Source organism: Abramis brama (assembly GCF_963993115.1).
Source record: "Abramis brama genome assembly, chromosome: 12".
Lineage (NCBI taxonomy): Eukaryota > Metazoa > Chordata > Actinopteri > Cypriniformes > Leuciscidae > Abramis > Abramis brama.
Genome location: NC_139974.1, coordinates 12,295,032 through 12,316,110, shown reverse-complemented (window position 1 = coordinate 12,316,110; position 21,079 = coordinate 12,295,032). Strand labels below are relative to the sequence as shown.

Sequence of the window (21,079 nt, the reverse complement as noted above, 5' to 3'; positions counted from 1 at the left end):
TAACAGCATGGTATTGCAGGGTTGAGTGTGAGTAGGCCAGTTGTCTGTTTGCAAACAGTGTTTTGGGGATACGCCTTGTTTTTGCTTGTATATTTCCATGTGTAACGCATTGATGATGTAAATGAAAAACTATAAGATTAAAACACATGATTGATTGTAATATATAATTATAACTTTGTCATTTCTTTTTCTTTCTGTTGAAAGTAGAACTGAAAAATATAATTGTTTTAGTTATGATTATATTATTAATCAATGTCATCTGAAGTTTTGAATAACAAAGTAAAAATTCAAACTGGTGAAACATTTCAAAGATTTAAAAAAAGGATTTGTCTCCTCTTTCAAAGGATCTGTACACAAATCAGTTAAAAAGTGCTTGTGTACATTGCAAAACAAAAACACTTTGAGATATGAAAACAAAGAAAAATGCAGTCTGTTCAATAACAGGGGTTATGAGAAGGGCTCTTTCAATGGGAAGGTTAATAACAACTTGATAATGAAAGTTAAAAATTAAAAGTTGCTGTGCTTAAAGACTATCATGCTCATTTAGGAACTCGCGTGTCAGAATTCAGCTGTCAGTCACTGATTGCAAAAAGTGTATATAGTAAAAGGTGTCACTGCATTGCTATGAAATATTAATAATCAGTAATAACTGGTTATAATTGATTATGAATATTTGGATCAGTTAATATAATTAACTTAATGTTGTAAATTAATATTACAATCAATTAACCTGTTTGTCCTGTGAACACTCAATGTTAATTGTTTATTAATTCTAAGAAATGTACATTTCTGGGGCATGGAAAATGTCTTTCTTACTTTACAGTACTACTAAGAGCAAGTAGTCAAGATCTATGATAAGAGACTCCAGATATGAGCTTGAGACAGAGACAACTTTACGTGTGACATGAACAAGACTTTATTAACTAGACTAAACACTTAAACTATTCTAACATACACATACATACATGCATACAGTTTACCAAGGGAAAGAGGGCTGAAGCAGAATACAGGAAAGCAAGAAGTTATAGCATTGTTTGAAATTCTTCACATCAGGATTCCAGAAAAGGACTAAGAGAGTAAGAGAGCTGATCTTGTGATCAGTGATTTTTAAAGCGTGAAGATGTCACACCCTCTGGGGGTGTGTGAGCCAATAAGAAGTTTTCCCTTTGGAGGGAAATTTTTACGACCCATTGTGTTCTAGCAGGGCATTTGCATATCTAATTTAATTGGGTGTTTAAGAAGAGAATCTTCAAGATTCTTATAATACTAATGCATCACAAAGTTAGCAAAATGTAATGTAAATCAACAAATGGGTGGCCAGGATTGGAGTTTATAGACACCAAACATGCCACACATATGATTTTGGTTAACCATAGTATGCAAAGTCTGAAACATTAACCCAATAGAGTTTACAAGAAAACAAAGGTCAAACCACATAAAAGGAAAATCATGAGATGGGAAAATTTGATACATGTTTATAAATTTCTCAAGTGGTTATACATAGAATATATAGGATTAACAGGGTTTATTTCTCCTTCTCAGTAAGAATTAAGTGAGAGTCACAACTCTCTGGAAATTCCTTTTGGGGTCGTAAAACTTCTTATCAGTCTTAATGTGTCCTGTAACAGTTTTGCCAGTGTGTTAGATTCATTTGTGATGTTAGTTTTTGGGGGAAGTTTCATAGACCTTTGTTGGGAGAGTGAGTTTGCTGGATTATTCATTAGATATAATGAATAATTTGTGTGTGTCCGATTGGTCCAGACACTACACGTTACGCCCAAAACTCATTAGGAGAATAGGGACAACTCTTTTAGACCATGCGCCGTGTGCGCCAACCATTTTTCCCTGTTGCAAAAGAGGATTCAGACACGCCCCAAGTGCACTTGCGCCATGCTCTTTAGGCCATGTGCTTAGATTGTTAAAATAGTATTTATATAATAGTACCCATACTGCCTGCAGTCTTTGGAATAAAAGTACATCTTTCGTCCCCAGTTCCCCGTTGGAACAAAGTTTGGCCTTCCTCCATAAAAGCTCTGTGACAAATCCCAGACAGACTTTGGTTGCAATGTCGACTAAAATCCAGTCCCATGCAGAAGTACAGCAATGGGTTAATGCAGCTGTTGAAATAGGCTAAGTTTGAAGCCATACTCCATCCTACTTTTACCGCCTTGTTGGATTTATTTACCAATTTGACCAGTCCTAGAAAGTGGTAGGGGGCCCAACATAGGAAAAAGGCACAGACCAATACAGCAAGAATCCGCAGAGGCCTCGATTTGCCAGAGAGCCGTGTTCTGCGTATCCCAACAGCAGCTAGTATGTAACAGATAAGGATGACCAGGAAGGGCAACAGGAATCCACAGATGAAACGCATGCAGTAGTAGACATACTTTGCTGAATTGTCACCTGCTTCCGCTGCTCCTGTGTGCTGCAAATGAAATAAAATGATGGCATTAATATATTTACTAAATAAAATCATTATATAAAAATGCATATGCATGATTATTTATATATGTGTGCAGCCATGCTGACCTCCAGTGAGCAGTGGCTCAGGTTGTTCTTGCCAGGGTAGACCTGCCGGTACACAAAATACGGTGAACTAAAGATCACCGCCACAATCCAGACTCCAACACTGACCACACGAGCTGCACATAACGTCCGTCGTTTCCTGGTGAACACTGGGCGGCAAATGCAAAGTGCTCGATCCACACTGATGACAGCCAGAAGGAAAACACTGCAGAACATGTTGGCGTACTTGAAGAAACCATTGAACTTGCAGAGAAAGACCCCAAAAGGCCAGTACTCAAAGAAAAGGCTTGAGATTAGTGATAGGACTCGTGTCAGGCAGAAGATCAGGTCAGCAACTGCAAGGTTGACCAACCATATGTTCGTGACGTTGGGCTTCATGCGGAAGCTGGCAACCCAGATGACCACAGAGTTCCCAGTGGTGCCGAAGAGAATGATGATGGCGAGGAAGACAATGCTGACTTCATTCATGATGACTTCGATGTCCACTGTAGTGTTCTCATGGTGGTTTGAGATGTCAGAGTGGGCATAATGGAGAAGTGTTGTATTGGAAGTCATTCTACAACCAAGACAGACAAATCAGTAAATGTTACTTAGTTTAAACAATAGATCTGTCTTGACATTAATTTATAAAACAACTTGGAAGACTAATTTGGCATAGGTTCGCTCAGAAAATTCTAAAAATGCTCAAATGGATAAAATTTTCATAATTTTGTAAGATGCAACCATCAGGCAGTAGAAAATCACTTTTGGTGTTATGAGTGCTGTTAAAAGCACATTAGATCACAAAGTACAAGGGATAGCAATAACAAGGGATGCACCGATGTATCAGCCAATAATTGTATCGGCCGTTTGTTTAAAAACAGCTGATGATCAGGGACGATTGACACAAAACTATCGGAACTATCGTTGGCTATCGTTATCTGTATTGGCAGATGTCATTCTAAATAATCGGATATCAGTACTGCCACACACATTTTATATTGGTGCACCAAAAATAACAAGGTCAGTTATAGATTTTAAATTACTCTGTGAAATCACAGATACAAACATTTAGAATTTCATAAATCATAGTTACTTTATCCCAGTGTTGTTGTTGTTTTTAGCAAAACTGTTGCCCTGCTTCAGATATGTTAGCTGCGTTAACTGGGAAGCTTGCATAAGTAAATGTTGAAATTAACATTAACAAAGATTAACAAATGCTGAAGAAGTGCAATTCATAATTAGTTCATGGTAACTAATGTAGTAAACTTATGTTAACTAATGAAACCTTATTGTAAAGTGTCACCATAATAATATTAATTAAAAAAAAAAAAAACTTGGTACAAAATGAGGACAGAAATATATATAATCTTGTGATGAATGTTCTTACCTTATCTTTCACATCAGTGTTTTCACAAATCAGACCAATCCATCAATCTTGAGGGAAAAAAACAGCGAAATCCTTTGTAAATGAGTCAATAGGAGCTGTGTATGACTATTAAAATGTCATTTTGCTATGCTTAAAAAATAAATCTGTGGCTAGTTCATTGATATTACTTGTAGTTGCTCTCTTCCCTTTGCTCCTTAGCCTCATAGAACAGGACGTTCATGTGTTTTCCCTGTAGACAGAGAAATGGAAAGGGGGAGGAGACTTAAACATAAACCTTTGTTTTTTTACGTAAACAAAATTGTTGTAGTGAAATGTGGCTTTGGCACATTCATATATTATTTATGTAACTTAATATTAAAAAAAACAAAACATTATTGATCTGACTGTACTTACGCTGTTAAATGAGAACTGAACTGACCGATGACATCATTTTTTGTAGAACTGCTTAGAGATGAAATTAACTAATTTAATAATTGATGATCTTTACAACAGAACTGAATCAACACTGAACTGACTTCAGCTGAACAACAGCCGAAATGCATAATTTCCCTGTTATCACTGTATAGCTTTGAAACATTGTATGAACATTGAAATATTGTATAAAGCGCTATATAAATAAAGGTGACTTTACCTGACTTGACATTGCATATTAAAGTATTCAAAGACACAAGTCCGAAGTCGGTACTTTTTACAACACTACACAGGATAGCCTCAAATCCCAGGTCAGGTGATTATGCTGTCGACTACAACTCAGGGGCAGTTTATACATGACACAGTTTTCAACTAAAAACGGAAAACTTTTTATGCGTTTTGGCTGTTCATTTACACGACAATGACATTTCTGGGGCCCGAAAACACAAACCTTTTACAATAGGATTCAAATTGCAAGTTTTAGGAAACAATATCGGTATCATCTCTGTGTAAACTACAAAAATGCAAATTTGTGACAATGTTAACATCACACGCATGCGTATTACGTGTTCAGTCCATAGGCACGTAGTTTTTCTTTACAAAGTGACATCGCCAACTACTGGCCTGGCAGCATAATACAGCGTTTTTAGTAGCTTTCGTGGATCCGTGTGAACGAGGATAGTTTTGACAACGCAAAGAAAAACGTTTCCCATTTTAATACATCATTATAGCGTATACCCTCAATCAGAGATGGGCATAAATACATGGAAATGTATTTAAAATAAAAATACAAAATACTGTGTGGAAAAATGTATTTAAATACAAATATAAAATACTGTGTGAAAAAATTTATTTAAAGGTGCTCTAAGCGATGTTGGGTGACGTCACTTCTTGTTGACGTTCAAAGTATTGTCAAACAAAACAGAGGCTAGCTCGACCCTCCCCCACACCTTCTGTGCTTCCTGAAACAGTCATGTCCAGCAAAAACAGAGCCACCTGAATTTCGGATTGGAAGCCCTTCTGCCGTCGGAGTTCTCGCAACCTTTGAATGCTTTTCCGATGTAAATCCTTTTCCCTATTCTTTGTTGTTTGTTCATCGGAACGTCGTCACTTTGGTCGTGTGTCGGCCATATCAAAATTCTCAAGAATATACAATTTTAACGTTAGGTCGTTGTCTAGGACATCTCTCCTCTAGCTAACTTCCCTCTTCATGCTTCTCTCTCCTCCACTCCCCACACCCCGCTTCATGTGCTCGCGCACTAACCCCACCAACCCCCACCCCCAAATCATTCTTGTCGGTTATTGGCTGGAACACTGTTTATTATGTTTCGTGGTACAGGCTGGGCCAGTTTGTTTTTGTTGACATTTGTGGAGTATGGGCTGTCTACAGTGACCGTGCTTTTTTACAGTGTTTTCAGGGGACAGGCAGCTAGTGGATAGTGAGGAGATGTTTGCTGGATGTGACAAAAAATGTTTTGGCCTAAAAAACGTGTGGCATCGCTTAGAGCACCTTTAAATACAAATACAGTGTTTTGTATTTTGAAAATACACAAAATACATGTGAAATTGGCCATCCAGTGCAGGTATAGGTGAATGAAGAAGCAACATAGGCCTACTGACTTTTAATTCCTAACCTTTTCTTTGCCCTCTCTGTCATTCTTTCTTTTTCTTTCTTTCTTTCTTGTTGGAAATTACAAATAAACTTATGCAAAATAGCAGCCATTTATATACTTATTTCTAACCAGGTTACAATGTAGTCTATTACTTGTGGTGAACACTATTAAAAAATCCATACTGTATGTAAAACTGTGGGAACCTTTTCTGCTATTTAGCAAAGAATATGGATGGGCGATATGACCAAAATCTTAATTTTACTTCACAGTAACAAAATATATCATGGTTTCACAATTCTCAATATCAGTTTTCAAAATTAGAAAGTTTATCTAAAATGTTTAATTAGAATTAATTTAAATACATTTGACACTATTTACCTATATTTACTTTTTTTTTTACTTTTTTACTATATTTACCTTACTATTCACTATATACAATTTTTTTTTTATGAATAAAACTAAAAGCTGAAGATTTTTTGTGGAGTAGGCTATCATTCATCGGTGCTTCTTTTGCCACTCTAACGTTCCAATAAAAGCTGCACGGATAAATTTGCAGCTTAAAATTATCCCACAAATAGGCCTATCTATGTAAACGATTTAGAAAAAGTTCCATCGATTCACACTTTATATCAATGCTATGATATGTAGTGTCATATCACCCAGCCCTAACATGAAGTAATGGTTTAAACACATTTCATAAGCTAGTTGATAAAAATCAACAACCGATCAAGACTGATTGGCTAACACATTTTCCCCACTTGTCTGTGCTCTTTTATTCTTTCATATTAACTGAAGGCAAATCTGAATAATGCACTATTTTAACTTTAATCAACAAGTAGAATTGATCATGATATCCTCACCTTATTCCAGAAAAATCACTGATCCAATGCTGAGTTGTAGGCTACTGCAGCTCACATGCATCAATGTTGGGGTTGGGGGAAGGGGGCGTGTCTGAACTAGTTGATGCACGAAATCAGTAGCCTAACCTGATAAACAGGTTGACTGGCAAAAAGTATTTTGCGTATTTTGAAAATACAAAAATACTCATCTTAAATGTATTTAAATACAAATTACATTAGATTTTTTCCAAAGGCTTTAAAATACAAAATAGTATTTTGTATTTCAAATACGTATTTTAAATACATGTATCTGAAATACTGCCCATCCCTGCTCTCAATGTATCAGTGTTGTAGTCGAGTCACCAACTGTCGAGTCCGAGTCGAGTCTTGAGTCCCCAGTGTTCGAGTCCGAGTCGAGTCACCATTACCTGAGTTCGAGTCTCAAGTCCCCAGTGTTCGAGTCCGTTTTCTCTCTGAGGAAGCATCAATTAGAGTACTAAGAAGTGCACAAACATGCAAAACAAAAATGGGTGTCATCATTTTGCAATATTGCACAACCTTTAATGTTGCAGGCTACAAGGACCTAAAGGTTTAGAAGACATTTGAACCAGGAAATTTTTTTTTGTTTTTTTCTGATGAAAAGAAATTGCATCAAAAGCTTTCATCACAGCTTCATACACTGTGCATTATTGCAATGGTTAATATTAAAGAATCAATGAAAAATGTTCATTCTTTTATATTAGGCCACATATAATTTCCGCTTACTCTTCCTGCCTCAGGTGGGCTTATCAGTGTCACCCTGTTAACAATCATACACATGCAGACAAGCATAATAGATAAAAAAAATGCAGAATTATTTCATAAACATTTGTATAAATACTATTACCCATATTACGAATGATCTTAGCTTGAATATTTTGAGGTATATTTTATATAGGCTCCTATATGAAAGCTAACCAGAAGACCAGACACTGAGGTATGTTCCTTTTTCAATGTGTTATATACTAATAATAAAAAATGCATAAAAAAAATGTTAGCTGATAAACCTGACAATTGAACAAGGAAAAGAGTAAAAACTCTTAAACTTTAGTGACACACTCAGTCTTTGGAATGGAATTACAGCTTTCCTCCCCAGTGCCTTGTGACAGAATTTGGCCTTCCTCCATAAAAGCTCTGTGACAAATCCCATACAAACTTTGGTTGCATCGTTGACTAAACTCCAGTCCCATGCAGAAGTACAGCAATGGGTTAATGCAGCTGTTGAAATAGGCTAAGTTTGAAGCCATTCTCCATCCTACTTTTACCGCCTTGTTGTTTTTATCCACCAATTTGACCAGTCCTAGAAAGTGGTAGGGGGCCCAACATAGGAAAAAGGCACAGACCAATACAGCAAGAATCCGCAGAGGCCTTGATTTGCCAGAGAGCCGTGTTCTGCGTATCCCAACAGCAGCTAGTATGTAACTGATAAGGATGACCAGGAAGGGCAACAGGAATCCACAGATGAAACGAATGCAGTAGTAGACATACCTTCCACTTGCTTCTGCTGCTTCGTTCTCCTGCAAATTGATTTATAATTATATATTCAAACTAACAAAATCAAAAAAAAATTATGCAAGGTTGTACATGGAGTAATTTATAAAGCCATTCTGACCTCCAGTGAGCACTTGCTGAAGTTGTTCTTACCAAGGTAGACCTGCCGGTATACAAAATAAGGTGAACTAAAGATCACCGCCACAATCCAGACTCCCACACTGACCACACGAGCTGCACATAACGTCCGTCGTTTTCTAGTAACAACTGGGCACCAGATGCAGAGCGCTCGATCCACACTGATGACAGCCAGAAGGAAAACACTGCAGAACATGTTGGCGTACTTGAAGAAACCATTGAACTTGCAGAGAAAGACCCCAAAAGGCCAGTGGTCAAAGAAAATTTTTTTGAGGAGCGAAGTGACTCGTGTCAGGCAGAAGATCAGGTCAGCTACTGCCAGATTGACCAACCAAACGTTAGTGACGTTGGGCTTCATGCGAAATCCGGCCACCCAGATCACCATAGAGTTCCCAGTGGTGCCAAGGAGAAAGATGATGGAGAGGAAGACAATGTCCACTGTTGTTTTCTCATAGTGGGTTGAAATTTTAGAGTTGAAATGGAAGGACAGAGTTGTATTCGAGGTCATTCTACAAGCAAGACAGAGAAATCTTTAAAAGATGCTTTTTCAGTTTTTCTTCTGAAGGCTTACGGTCAACCTACATCCGCTTATGCACTCAACTTTGATCTGCCTATGCATTCTGCACAACTTAAGCGTGTGGTTACCATGCTAGTTTCACAAGCGTAACCACCACACACTTAAAGTCTGTGTGAACCGGAAGTTGCAAACAACTTTTCTCCAGTGTTGTGACGTATTTCCCAGTGAAAAGGAATATTGAACAGAGGGCAGGGTTTTACTCTAGCGCTCCTCCTCTCCATCTCTCGCTCATAACAGACTTACGGTTTGAGGGGAGTGGTTAAGCGTTTCCCAACCCAAGCCGTCAAACCTACATCATCAGAGAAGGAACGCCATTCCAGACCGGAAGTAACTTTTCAGACTTTGATTAAAGATTACGACGGAAAACAATTTTTTTCTGTGTATTAACTTGCACGGATTAATTTTTCACCACAAGACTAGTAATATGCGCTAACAAAGTAAATAGGGTCAATTTTGATTTCAGTTGGACTTTAAATAAACATGATGAGATTGTCAAACATTGTCTGGCAACCAAGAGGGTCTAGGTTATTAAACTGATAGGGTTTACTTAGAAGTCATAATAAGAACATTGATTTCAGCTGTAGATTTTGAATTACCTTGCTAAATAATAACCAGTAGAACTTATTTGACTGCTCTGCTCCTATTTCATTTACGATTTGAGTCACACCATATTCACACTTAAATTTATTTTATTTATATTATTATATATTATTTGTTTAAAACAAATTTTTAAAGCTTTTTTAATATATATATATTATATATATTGAATACATCAGATTCTTGCAATAAATTTGATTTAAGCTCATCCTTTATCCTATATTGTTTGCAGAAAATTCTTTCAAAAAGGTGAACTAAATCTAAATGAAAATTAATTAAAAATTAAAACTAAATGTTCTTACCTGTTTTTTGTTTTTGTTCTTCTTCTTCTTTTTTTGCACTAACCAGCCTAAACTGTCAGTCTTGGGATAAACAGCTTATAATCTTTTGTGAATATGTTCAGCATGGACTATGTTTAAGAATTAAATAGTCATTGTGCCACCAGTGTGCAGATAAATATACAAGCAACTTCACTGACATCTCTTGCAGTTGCTTTCATTTAATTCTGAACAGGCTTTTTACTGCATCTTTTGCACAGTCATTAAAAAAAGCGTGCTATTTGGCAACAAAAGACAGACAGGCAGGAAAAGGGAGGAGATTCTATTCTGCACTAGATCTCAGTACTCCAAAAAGCCATTTAAATAGCTAAATTGTTGTGCTAAAGGCTATTCAAGGGAAGCTCAGGAATTTTTCTATGTAAATTATTAATAGGTTTAACAGAACTAAAGAAAAATAGCAAGCCAATGCAAATTTAAAAGTTAACAAGTAAATCATGAAATTGTCAAATTAAGTAAAGAAATAGGCCTATAAAACAATCAAAATATAATAAATCTAAGACACAAGGCAGTACCTAATAAAACAACAACCATCAGCGTCCAGTTCTCCACACCATAAACCAACAAACACATCTTAACCTCAAACACATGCACTCTTCCCTCCCTCTTTCCGCTCTCAGAGGCAGAAGTCTCCAAACTCATCCTTTCAATCACCTACCTGTCTGCTTGAGCCTAACTTATCTCCTTCAAGCCATTTCTTCTTTAGTTGTACCTGCACTCACTCTTCCCACAGCATTTAAGCAGGCCTGGACAACCCCACTGCTAAAGAAACCCACTCTAAACCCAGACCGGTATCACTTCTTTCATTTATTGCAAAAACACTTGTCATGTTCGAGTCTTTGCATTTCTCACACAGAACAACCTCCTGGGCAGCAAACAGTCTGGCTTCAAAAGTGGCCACTCAACTAAAACTGCCCTGCTCCCGGTTTTTGAAGCTCTGAGACTGGCATGAGCAGCTTCCAAATAATCAGTAATCTATACAATAATCTGTCTCCTGCTTTTGACAACACCAGATACACCAGTAAATCACCAGATCTACCTGTCAACCTTCATGACAAAGGACATCTCAGGAACCGCACTCCAGTGGTTCAAGTATTACCTCTCAGGTAGGTCCTTCGGGGTGTCATGGAGGGTTGAGGTGTCTAAGTTGCAACGGCTATTGGGGTGCCTCAGGGCTCAGTGCTGGGACCACTTCTCTTCGCCATCTACATGACCTCACTAGGATCTGTCACTCAAAAACATGGCTTTTCCTATCACTGCTATGCTGACACACAACTCTACCTCTCTACTAAGCCCGCCTGCCTGACATTTCTTGCTGGATGAAAGACCATCACCTACTGCAACTCAACCTTTCCAAGACCGAACTGCTTGTGGTTTTGGCCAACCCAACACTTCATCACAACTTCTCCTTGGAGTTGTGATTGAAGATCAGTTAAAATTCACATACCACCCCAGCAATCATTGGTCAGACGGCAATGTTGTGTCCCTGGCCAAAAATAGTCACGGTAGGATGGCATAAATCGGTATGCATGTAACACAGAACAGATAACATCAAAGATATCCGTTCAATTTTCATTTTGGAACTATTTTTCAACAATGACGGGATGTGACGTCTTTTCAACGGTCATTAAATGTCCAAATGCTGGGACATTGCTAGAACTGCCCCATGCAGATTTATCTCATACAATATTAAGAAGATCCGGACTTCTTATCGGAGCAACTTCTTGTCCAAACTCTTGTTCTTTCCAGGCTGGACTATTGTAATGCTTTCTTGGCAGGCCTTCCAGCATGTATTGTTAAACCTCTGCAACTGATCCAGACCATTTTCAAGAAACGGCTAAAGACACATCTTTTTAGTCAACACTTGGCCCATTAATACTAACACTTTCTGTTCTCTTTCTATTCTATCATTTCTTTTTTTTTTATTAAAAAAAATTGCTGTGTGCACTGTTAGACCAACTGGGACTTGTCGCAGGACTTACGTGTTGTTTCCTTTTGTTGGTTTAGCTGCTTCTATTGCTCTCCTCATTTGTAAGTCGCTTTGGATAAAAGCCCCTGCTAAATGACTTAATGTATAATATGCACTGAAGATTTCACAATGAATATGACCAACAAATGAGTGACGTCAGTGGAAATTTAGCAGTGGTGGCCCTCTGGTGGTGAGAAAATGGAGCTACACTCTTAAAAATGAAAGGTTCAATTTGTGAGACATCTAAAACATACTGGTAGGTGGGTCGCCAGGAGTAGAGCTGAAAAACAGAGTTAGATGAACCCTTTTTATGTGTATTGTGTTGCTAGAATCAAGTGAGACAAGTTTTGCCTGAAATTGGCATGGTTTCATCTTTACATTTCTTTCTGAGAGAGGTCATTTGTGTAAGCTTGTGGTTTCTCAGTTTCTTCATTTAAAGTCAAGTGTGGTGCATCCCATGGTAAATGCTGTGTATGCGTGTCCATGTGTGAGCATACTTGTATCTTTGTTAGAACAATGACCAATGTTTGCAAATAATGCTTTCCAGGGTTCACTTATTCCAGGATATACAGGATAGAAATAGCCAGTGTTTGTGGAAGTGTGTGTGTGGTCCTGGTTTTCCCTACATTATGGGGAAAGTTTTTGTTCCCCATTAGGAAAACAGCTTAAAAATCAAGTGAAATTATGTTTTTTAAAAATGTAAAATGCTGAAAGTTTTCTGTGATGGATAGGTTTAGGGGTAGAGTTAGGGGATATAATATACATCTTATACAGTAAAAAAATCATGTCTCTGGAAAGTCCCCATAAAAAAATGGAAACCCAACAATGTGTGTGTATGTGAGCATGCATGTGTGGCAGCACGGACGGAGGGACTTGAAGGTGATCAGCTAGCGACTACGCCACCCTGGAATCTTGCCAGGGGCAATACAATGGAATTTTCTGATTAAAGGCAACACAGGATCGTTCACAGTAAAGTGTCAGGAGACGTGGATACAAAAATATATAAATTTTATTAAAGATAAATACTTTATATAAAAAAAAGCACAAAACACAATCAACAACAATTAATATAGACACAACAATGTCACTATTCAACAAGACACACACAGAGCGACCTGAGAAGTCGGCGAAAAAGGAGCCGAGGCAGAGCAGGGGATAAAGGGCACAAGGCCTCCACGGCAAGTCACCTTTCCCGTACACCTGCGACAGCGTGTGTCAGCGGAAACTAAGCACTTCCGTATTGAAGTGTAAACACTCATACTGGCCGTACTTCTCACTCAAACCTTTGACAGAGGAGGGACAACCTCAATCAACTGCCAGCCGCAGGAAACTCGCACGCCACTCTGGATGGCGACCGAATGACGACCCGGGAAGGGGCGGTGACTCGTGACACTATAGCCAGCCCGTTTATATATGCTGCCACAGCCCACTGATAGGACGAAACTCAACGAGTGGACTAACCAACCACATGCAGGCAGGAAGAATTTGATTGGACCTGCCACAATCGTTTGTTTGGAAATCTGTCCCTTTTCATTCTTTGTCAGCTTTCAGTTCTCCATGTTTATCAGCTGTGGCAAAGATTTTTAAGAAGATGTTTAAGAAGTCTGATATAACTGCTTTCAAAAAACAATAGAACTTTCCACAAATATGTTGACACACTTATTTTTTACACACAACTTAAATGCACAAATCCCATGTTCTTTAGAAAGAGACATTTCAACAAGAGTTTGATATTTTAGTTTTTGATATTTATTATTTAACATAAAATTATGAAACGTACCTTGTTTTAATCTTTACAGTTGACTGGAATCATCAAACTCAGTTCAGTCAAATATTTTACTTTAAATTTATGATAAAAATAGGTTTGTCAATACTAACCTTTATACTGAGATACAGGTTAATGTAGGCTAAATCGGCAACCATACCCATTCTCCTGATGGATTCTTTTTTTAATTCTTTTTTCAAATTTTGTTCAATATATATCACTTTTATATTTGTTTGTGGGGTGTTTTTTTTGTTTGTTTTTTTGCAATTGCAAGTGCAAAGACAAAAATGGCCACACAAACCACTGTTGAAAAAAAATTACTTCCTCTTCAGACTTTCTCCGAGGGCCACATATGTGCATTAAAGCTGGACGTGAATAAACTGGCACGAACTGATACTTTACAAAATATTAGAGCCTCATCGTCATGCGCTAGGGTCTCTTATTCTATGTGGCATATTTCTGTATACAGAAAAATTATTGAAAACGTAATTTTTATAGCTACTATTCAAACTTTTTCATCAACACTACCATCACAGCTCAGCTTCAAAGTTTATACATTATTTTATTTTTTTCTTGGAATTTTTTTTTTAAATTTTTGAGGATATGTATCAATAATGGTATTAAAAATCTGCAATTCTGAAATTGTAATTAAAGAATACAAACCAGACAGACAAAGGGAAATATTACACAAGGAACATAAAATAGAGAGAAGAAAAAAAAAAAAAAAAAAAACGAAGTTCTTTCTTCCTCTTTGTATTTGTCAGAAGGCTTGGACTTTTTTGTCAAGGGAATTCTGACTGTTGTATTTCAGTTTCTTTATACAACCTGCTGAAAAAATCCAGCATAGACCATTAATTCCAAGCTAGTCCAGGCTTGTTTATGCAGGTTAGTGCTGGTTTAGAGCTGGTATAGTTCTGGGTTGACGGCTGTTCTCAAGAACTCTTCTCAACAGCTGTTCTCCTGTAAGACTGAAAATACTGGTTGAGGCCTGGTCTATGAGACAAAAGTGCTCTGCTTGCTAATTAACATTCAACCTCCCCATACAACCTCACTTCCTCTCAGAAACAACTAAGAACTCACACAAGAACATGGTTTAATGTGAATGTTTATCATTGACTGTTATGTTTTTGGTGTCATTTGAAATGTCTCAAAGTGAGTGGTACAGATATCTCATATCCAGATAGATAAAATAAAAGGAAATAAGGTTTATAGAAGTTTAGAGAAAACTGGTTCAGAGATACGGCCAGATAAGGCAACCCCCCTTCTGATGGATAGAAACCATTTGAGGGTGGTCTCCCCCATCCCCCATGTCACCTGGTCAAAGAAGATAAAGGAAGGTGTTCTCCATCTCTCGGGCTCTTCTTGGCTGGACGTGGATTGAATAGGTGGTCTCTCTCTCTCTAATATTATTAAAACCTTTCATTTATGGAGTCAGATGAAATAACGAGTAAATACATATTAATGTATTGCATGTAATCAAAAAATACTTTGCCTCGAGAAAAGGACAGTAACACGTTAAGACCTTCCGCGCTGGTCGGACGCCGGACTTTGGGCCAATTTAGCGCGAGCTTACACTCCGGAGCTGGTGAAGCTGGTTTAACAGCATGGTATTGCAGGGTTGAGTGTGAGTAGGCCAGTTGTCTGTTTGCAAACAGTGTTTTGGGGATAAGCCTTGTTTTTGCTTGTATATTTCCATGTGTAACGCATTGATGATGTAAATGAAAAACTATAAGATTAAAACACATGATTGATTGTAATATATAATTATAACTTTGTCATTTCTTTTTCTTTCTGTTGAAAGTAGAACTGAAAAATATAATTGTTTTAGTTATGATTATATTATTAATCAATGTCATCTGAAGTTTTGAATAACAAAGTAAAAATTCAAACTGGTGAAACATTTCAAAGATTTAAAAAAAGGATTTGTCTCCTCTTTCAAAGGATCTGTACACAAATCAGTTAAAAAGTGCTTGTGTACATTGCAAAACAAAAACACTTTGAGATATGAAAACAAAGAAAAATGCAGTCTGTTCAATAACAGGGGTTATGAGAAGGGCTCTTTCAATGGGAAGGTTAATAACAACTTGATAATGAAAGTTAAAAATTAAAAGTTGCTGTGCTTAAAGACTATCATGCTCATTTAGGAACTCGCGTGTCAGAATTCAGCTGTCAGTCACTGATTGCAAAAAGTGTATATAGTAAAAGGTGTCACTGCATTGCTATGAAATATTAATAATCAGTAATAACTGGTTATAATTGATTATGAATATTTGGATCAGTTAATATAATTAACTTAATGTTGTAAATTAATATTACAATCAATTAACCTGTTTGTCCTGTGAACACTCAATGTTAATTGTTTATTAATTCTAAGAAATGTACATTTCTGGGGCATGGAAAATGTCTTTCTTACTTTACAGTACTACTAAGAGCAAGTAGTCAAGATCTATGATAAGAGACTCCAGATATGAGCTTGAGACAGAGACAACTTTACGTGTGACATGAACAAGACTTTATTAACTAGACTAAACACTTAAACTATTCTAACATACACATACATACATGCATACAGTTTACCAAGGGAAAGAGAGCTGAAGCAGAATACAGGAAAGCAAGAAGTTATAGCATTGTTTGAAATTCTTCACATCAGGATTCCAGAAAAGGACTAAGAGAGTAAGAGAGCTGATCTTGTGATCAGTGATTTTTAAAGCGTGAAGATGTCACACCCTCTGGGGGTGTGTGAGCCAATAAGAAGTTTTCCCTTTGGAGGGAAATTTTTACGACCCATTGTGTTCTAGCAGGGCATTTGCATATCTAATTTAATTGGGTGTTTAAGAAGAGAATCTTCAAGATTCTTATAATACTAATGCATCACAAAGTTAGCAAAATGTAATGTAAATCAACAAATGGGTGGCCAGGATTGGAGTTTATAGACACCAAACATGCCACACATATGATTTTGGTTAACCATAGTATGCAAAGTCTGAAACATTAACCCAATAGAGTTTACAAGAAAACAAAGGTCAAACCACATAAAAGGAAAATCATGAGATGGGAAAATTTGATACATGTTTATAAATTTCTCAAGTGGTTATACATAGAATATATAGGATTAACAGGGTTTATTTCTCCTTCTCAGTAAGAATTAAGTGAGAGTCACAACTCTCTGGAAATTCCTTTTGGGGTCGTAAAACTTCTTATCAGTCTTAATGTGTCCTGTAACAGTTTTGCCAGTGTGTTAGATTCATTTGTGATGTTAGTTTTTGGGGGAAGTTTCATAGACCTTTGTTGGGAGAGTGAGTTTGCTGGATTATTCATTAGATATAATGAATAATTTGTGTGTGTCCGATTGGTCCAGACACTACACGTTACGCCCAAAACTCATTAGGAGAATAGGGACAACTCTTTTAGACCATGCGCCGTGTGCGCCAACCATTTTTCCCTGTTGCAAAAGAGGATTCAGACACGCCCCAAGTGCACTTGCGCCATGCTCTTTAGGCCATGTGCTTAGATTGTTAAAATAGTATTTATATAATAGTACCCATACTGCCTGCAGTCTTTGGAATAAAAGTACATCTTTCGTCCCCAGTGCCCCGTTGGAACAAAGTTTGGCCTTCCTCCATAAAAGCTCTGTGACAAATCCCAGACAGACTTTGGTTGCAATGTCGACTAAAATCCAGTCCCATGCAGAAGTACAGCAATGGGTTAATGCAGCTGTTGAAATAGGCTAAGTTTGAAGCCATACTCCATCCTACTTTTACCGCCTTGTTGGATTTATTTACCAATTTGACCAGTCCTAGAAAGTGGTAGGGGGCCCAACATAGGAAAAAGGCACAGACCAATACAGCAAGAATCCGCAGAGGCCTCGATTTGCCAGAGAGCCGTGTTCTGCGTATCCCAACAGCAGCTAGTATGTAACAGATAAGGATGACCAGGAAGGGCAACAGGAATCCACAGATGAAACGCATGCAGTAGTAGACATACTTTGCTGAATTGTCACCTGCTTCCGCTGCTCCTGTGTGCTGCAAATGAAATAAAATGATGGCATTAATATATTTACTAAATAAAATCATTATATAAAAATGCATATGCATGATTATTTATATATGTGTGCAGCCATGCTGACCTCCAGTGAGCAGTGGCTCAGGTTGTTCTTGCCAGGGTAGACCTGCCGGTACACAAAATACGGTGAACTAAAGATCACCGCCACAATCCAGACTCCAACACTGACCACACGAGCTGCACATAACGTCCGTCGTTTCCTGGTGAACACTGGGCGGCAAATGCAAAGCGCTCGATCCACACTGATGACAGCCAGAAGGAAAACACTGCAGAACATGTTGGCGTACTTGAAGAAACCATTGAACTTGCAGAGAAAGACCCCAAAAGGCCAGTACTCAAAGAAAAGGCTTGAGATTAGTGATAGGACTCGTGTCAGGCAGAAGATCAGGTCAGCAACTGCAAGGTTGACCAACCATACATTCGTGACGTTGGGCTTCATGCGGAAGCTGGCAACCCAGATGACCACAGAGTTCCCAGTGGTGCCAAAGAGAATGATGATGGCGAGGAAGACAATGCTGACTTCATTCATGATGACTTTGATGTCCACTGTAGTGTTCTCATGGTGGTTTGAGTCGTCAGAGTGGGCATAATGGAGAAGTGTTGTATTGGAAGTCATTCTACAACCAAGACAGACAAATCAGTAAATGTTACTAAAACAATAGATCTGTCTTGACATTAATTTATAAGACAACTTGGAAGACTAATTTGGCATAGGTTCGCTCAGAAAATTCTAAAATGCTCAAATGGATACATTTTTCATAATTTTGTAAGATGCAACCATCAGGCAGTAGAAAATCACTTTTGGTGTTATGAGTGCTGTTAAAAGCACATTAGATCACAAAGTACAAGGGATAGCAATATCAAGGGATGCACTGATGTATCAGACAATAATTGTATCGGCCGTTTGTTTAAAAACAGCTGATGATCAGGGATGATTGACACAAAACTATCGGAACTATCGTTGGCTCTCTTGTTATCTGTATTGGTAGATGTCATTCTAAATAATCGGATATCAGTAGGCTACTGCCACACAAATTTTATATTGGTGCACCAAAAATAACTGTCACAGTGTGAGACTGTGTTTTGTGTTTATTGTATTGTATTAGTGTTGTTCCCTGAGTTGCCACCAGATGTCTCTTCCCCTCACTGTCATATGTATCATGAACTGCATTTCCCATACTCCTGTCTGTTAATCACTGATCATTTGTCACCAGCTGTTTCCCATTAACCTGCATATATAAGCTGTGTCTTTGTGTGTGTCTTTTGCTGGTTCATTGTTTGATGTCACTGGTTGTTCTGTGGCCTTCTCTGTGTCACCTGTTTGGATTATCATTTTGTGTACGGCTGTGAGTTTTCTGTTTTTATTAAACACTGTTAACCTGCAAATCCTTCTCTTCATTTGATACCGTGACAGAATGAACCAGCCATTAAGGAAGGAGCGGGTTATCAGCCACAGGAGTTATTTGTAGCCGGAGTTATTTTTGTGTCACTGCTATGGATCTGACACAGGAGAGCAACTTGGAGCGGGTGAGAGAAGCACTGAGTACCAGGGTGGCGGATTTGCAACAACAGCTCCTGTTGTTGCAGAGTGGTTCCGTGTCGCCCACACCATCCATTTCCCCCAACCCCACGGAGTCGAGTGGTCAGCCGGAGCCTAGCACGGACTTCCCTGAGAGATACGCTGGTGAGCCTAAGTTATGTGAAAACTTTATTAATCAGTGTTCTCTGCATCTAGATATGCATCACAGGACTTTCGAAACTGAGGAATCGAAAGTAGCGTTCGTGCTACTGCTGCTGACCGGTCCAGCAGCCACATGGGGAACAGAGGTGTGGGAGAGACGGGACCCATGCTGTGCCTCTTTCAAGGCACTTACCGGGGAGATGATTCGGGTCTTTTCCAAGACTAAGGTGAATTCTTCTCGGAGGTCAGGGAGGAGACCCCGTCCAAGCAATTTTTTGAGGGGAGGTAGTGCGCACCGGTCGTTGTGTGTTGGGACTCTGGGCCTGCGGGAATACACACCCGAGTCATATCACAAGATGGCTGCCACACCTGAGCCTCTTCACAAGATGGCTGCCACACCTGAGCCTCTTCACAAGATGGCTGCCACACCCGAGCCAATTATGGATGTAGCGAGTGCTAGAGACATGATTGTTTCACTCTTTCCCGAGCGTCGGCCACGAGAGAGGGAGATGGAGAGGAGACCCAAGCCTATTCACAAGATGGCTGCCGCACCAGAGCCACTTCACAAGATGGCTGCCGCACCAGAGCCACTTCACAGGATGGCTGCCTCACCTTTCTCTCCTATCCATGCCAGAACCCAGCGTCTGAGGTCTAGTCTGGCAGAGACTCCATTAAGGTCAGTGCGGAGGGCTGGCCTTCCAACCCCGGTGCCGGTTTTCACGAGGGCCACTGCCAAGCCTGCACCCGTCCTCAAAATGGCCGCCGCCAAGCCAGCAGCAGTACCCAAGATGGCTGTCACTATGCCTGCACCTATTTTTGAGACTGCTGGGGTTATACCTGCCCCTACACTCCAGATGGCTGTTGTCTCAGCGTCACCTGTTCTAAGGAGGGCTATCATCACGCCTGCACCTGTTCTCAGGAAGGCACCAGAGGTATGTTCATTGGACTCAGTATTTCCTGTGTTTACCATGGCTCTGTGGTGTGTGTGGTCTGCTTTCTGCTCTTCTGTTCAGCAAGATGTCTCTCAAACCCATGAACCTGAATCGGCCGTTAAGTCTGAATCGGAGTCTTTTGAACTTCCTGTCACGGCTGAGAGGTCTGAACCTGAGTCTACTGCACTTCCTGTCACAGCTGAGAGGTCTGAACATGAGTCTACTGCACTTCCTGTCACGACTGAAAGTCTCTCCGTCCTGCCCAAGATGGATGACTCCGAGGTCTCTGAACTCTCTGCCTGGCCCAAGATGGCCGATCCTGAGCTCCCTGAACTTTCTGCCCGGCCCAAGATGGCCGTCCCTGAGCTCCTTGAACTCTCTGCCCGGCCCAAGATGGCCGTCCCCGAGCTCCTTGAACTCTCTGCCTGGCCCGAGATGGCCGACCCCAAGCTAGTTGAACTGTCTGCCCTAGCTAGCCTTGTGCTTCTTTGCCCAGGTTCCTGTTACCGCCAGCACCACCATGGGTTGCAGCTCGGCTCTGGTGTCTGGAGATGCCTGCAGTACCACCCTGGTCTCCAGCGCCGTTCTGGTCTCTGGTCCCGCCTGCGGCCCCGCCCTGGCTCCCTGCACCGCCTGCGGCCCCGCCCTGGCTCCCTGCACCGCCTGCGGCCCCGCCCTGGCGTTCTAGACCCTCCATCCCTCCCCCAGATCCACCTCCGTTCCTCCACCCACCTG

At 39.5% G+C, this 21,079-nt stretch overlaps 3 protein-coding genes across 6 annotated transcripts in view; all 3 read right to left on the bottom strand.

Moving 5' to 3' along the window:
* Positions 1-892: 892 nt before the first annotated feature.
* Positions 893-6,773, bottom strand: LOC311093842 (formyl peptide receptor 2-like). 2 transcript variants are annotated; one of them, XM_084131444.1, is made up of 4 exons: positions 4,063-6,773; positions 3,896-3,967; positions 2,530-3,082; positions 893-2,425 (listed from the first exon to the last, which is right to left on the bottom strand). In XM_084131444.1, exons 3-4 carry the CDS (start codon positions 3,079-3,081, stop codon positions 1,931-1,933), a joined length of 1,047 nt encoding a protein of 348 aa, XP_083987570.1. In that variant the 5' UTR covers position 3,082; positions 3,896-3,967; positions 4,063-6,773; the 3' UTR covers positions 893-1,930. The 2 variants fall into 2 exon arrangements, with proteins under 2 accessions (XP_083987570.1, XP_083987569.1); XM_084131443.1 differs by lacking the exon at positions 4,063-6,773 and having other exon boundaries at positions 3,896-4,036.
* Positions 3,985-10,098, bottom strand: LOC311093844 (formyl peptide receptor 2-like). The gene is made up of 4 exons (XM_084131448.1): positions 9,903-10,098; positions 8,410-8,935; positions 7,187-8,314; positions 3,985-4,124 (listed from the first exon to the last, which is right to left on the bottom strand). Exons 2-3 carry the CDS (start codon positions 8,932-8,934, stop codon positions 7,838-7,840), a joined length of 1,002 nt encoding a protein of 333 aa, XP_083987574.1. The 5' UTR covers position 8,935; positions 9,903-10,098; the 3' UTR covers positions 3,985-4,124; positions 7,187-7,837.
* Positions 10,099-16,166: 6,068 nt separating this feature from the next.
* The window catches only part of LOC311093843 (fMet-Leu-Phe receptor-like), a 28,105-nt gene continuing 23,192 nt past the window's right edge, over positions 16,167-21,079 (bottom strand). For all 3 annotated transcript variants that reach the window (XM_084131446.1, XM_084131447.1, XM_084131445.1), the window contains 2 exons: positions 17,796-18,348; positions 16,167-17,691 (listed from right to left, as the gene is read on the bottom strand). In XM_084131446.1, the coding sequence (XP_083987572.1) occupies positions 17,197-17,691; positions 17,796-18,347 (1,047 nt within the window). In that variant the 5' untranslated portion in view covers position 18,348 and the 3' untranslated portion in view covers positions 16,167-17,196. The remainder of the gene's footprint in view (positions 17,692-17,795; positions 18,349-21,079) is intronic.

Excerpts from the sequence above, each read along its gene's own strand:
- LOC311093842 (XM_084131444.1), bottom strand. The coding sequence starts at position 3,081 with ATGACTTCCAATACAACACTTCTCCATTATGCCCACTCTGACATCTCA. Across the intron at positions 2,426-2,529 it reads TGAGCCACTGCTCACTGGAG|CACACAGGAGCAGCGGAAGC; the intron begins GTCAGCATGGCT and ends TTTCATTTGCAG.
- LOC311093844 (XM_084131448.1), bottom strand. The coding sequence starts at position 8,934 with ATGACCTCGAATACAACTCTGTCCTTCCATTTCAACTCTAAAATTTCA. Across the intron at positions 8,315-8,409 it reads TCAGCAAGTGCTCACTGGAG|GAGAACGAAGCAGCAGAAGC; the intron begins GTCAGAATGGCT and ends ATCAATTTGCAG.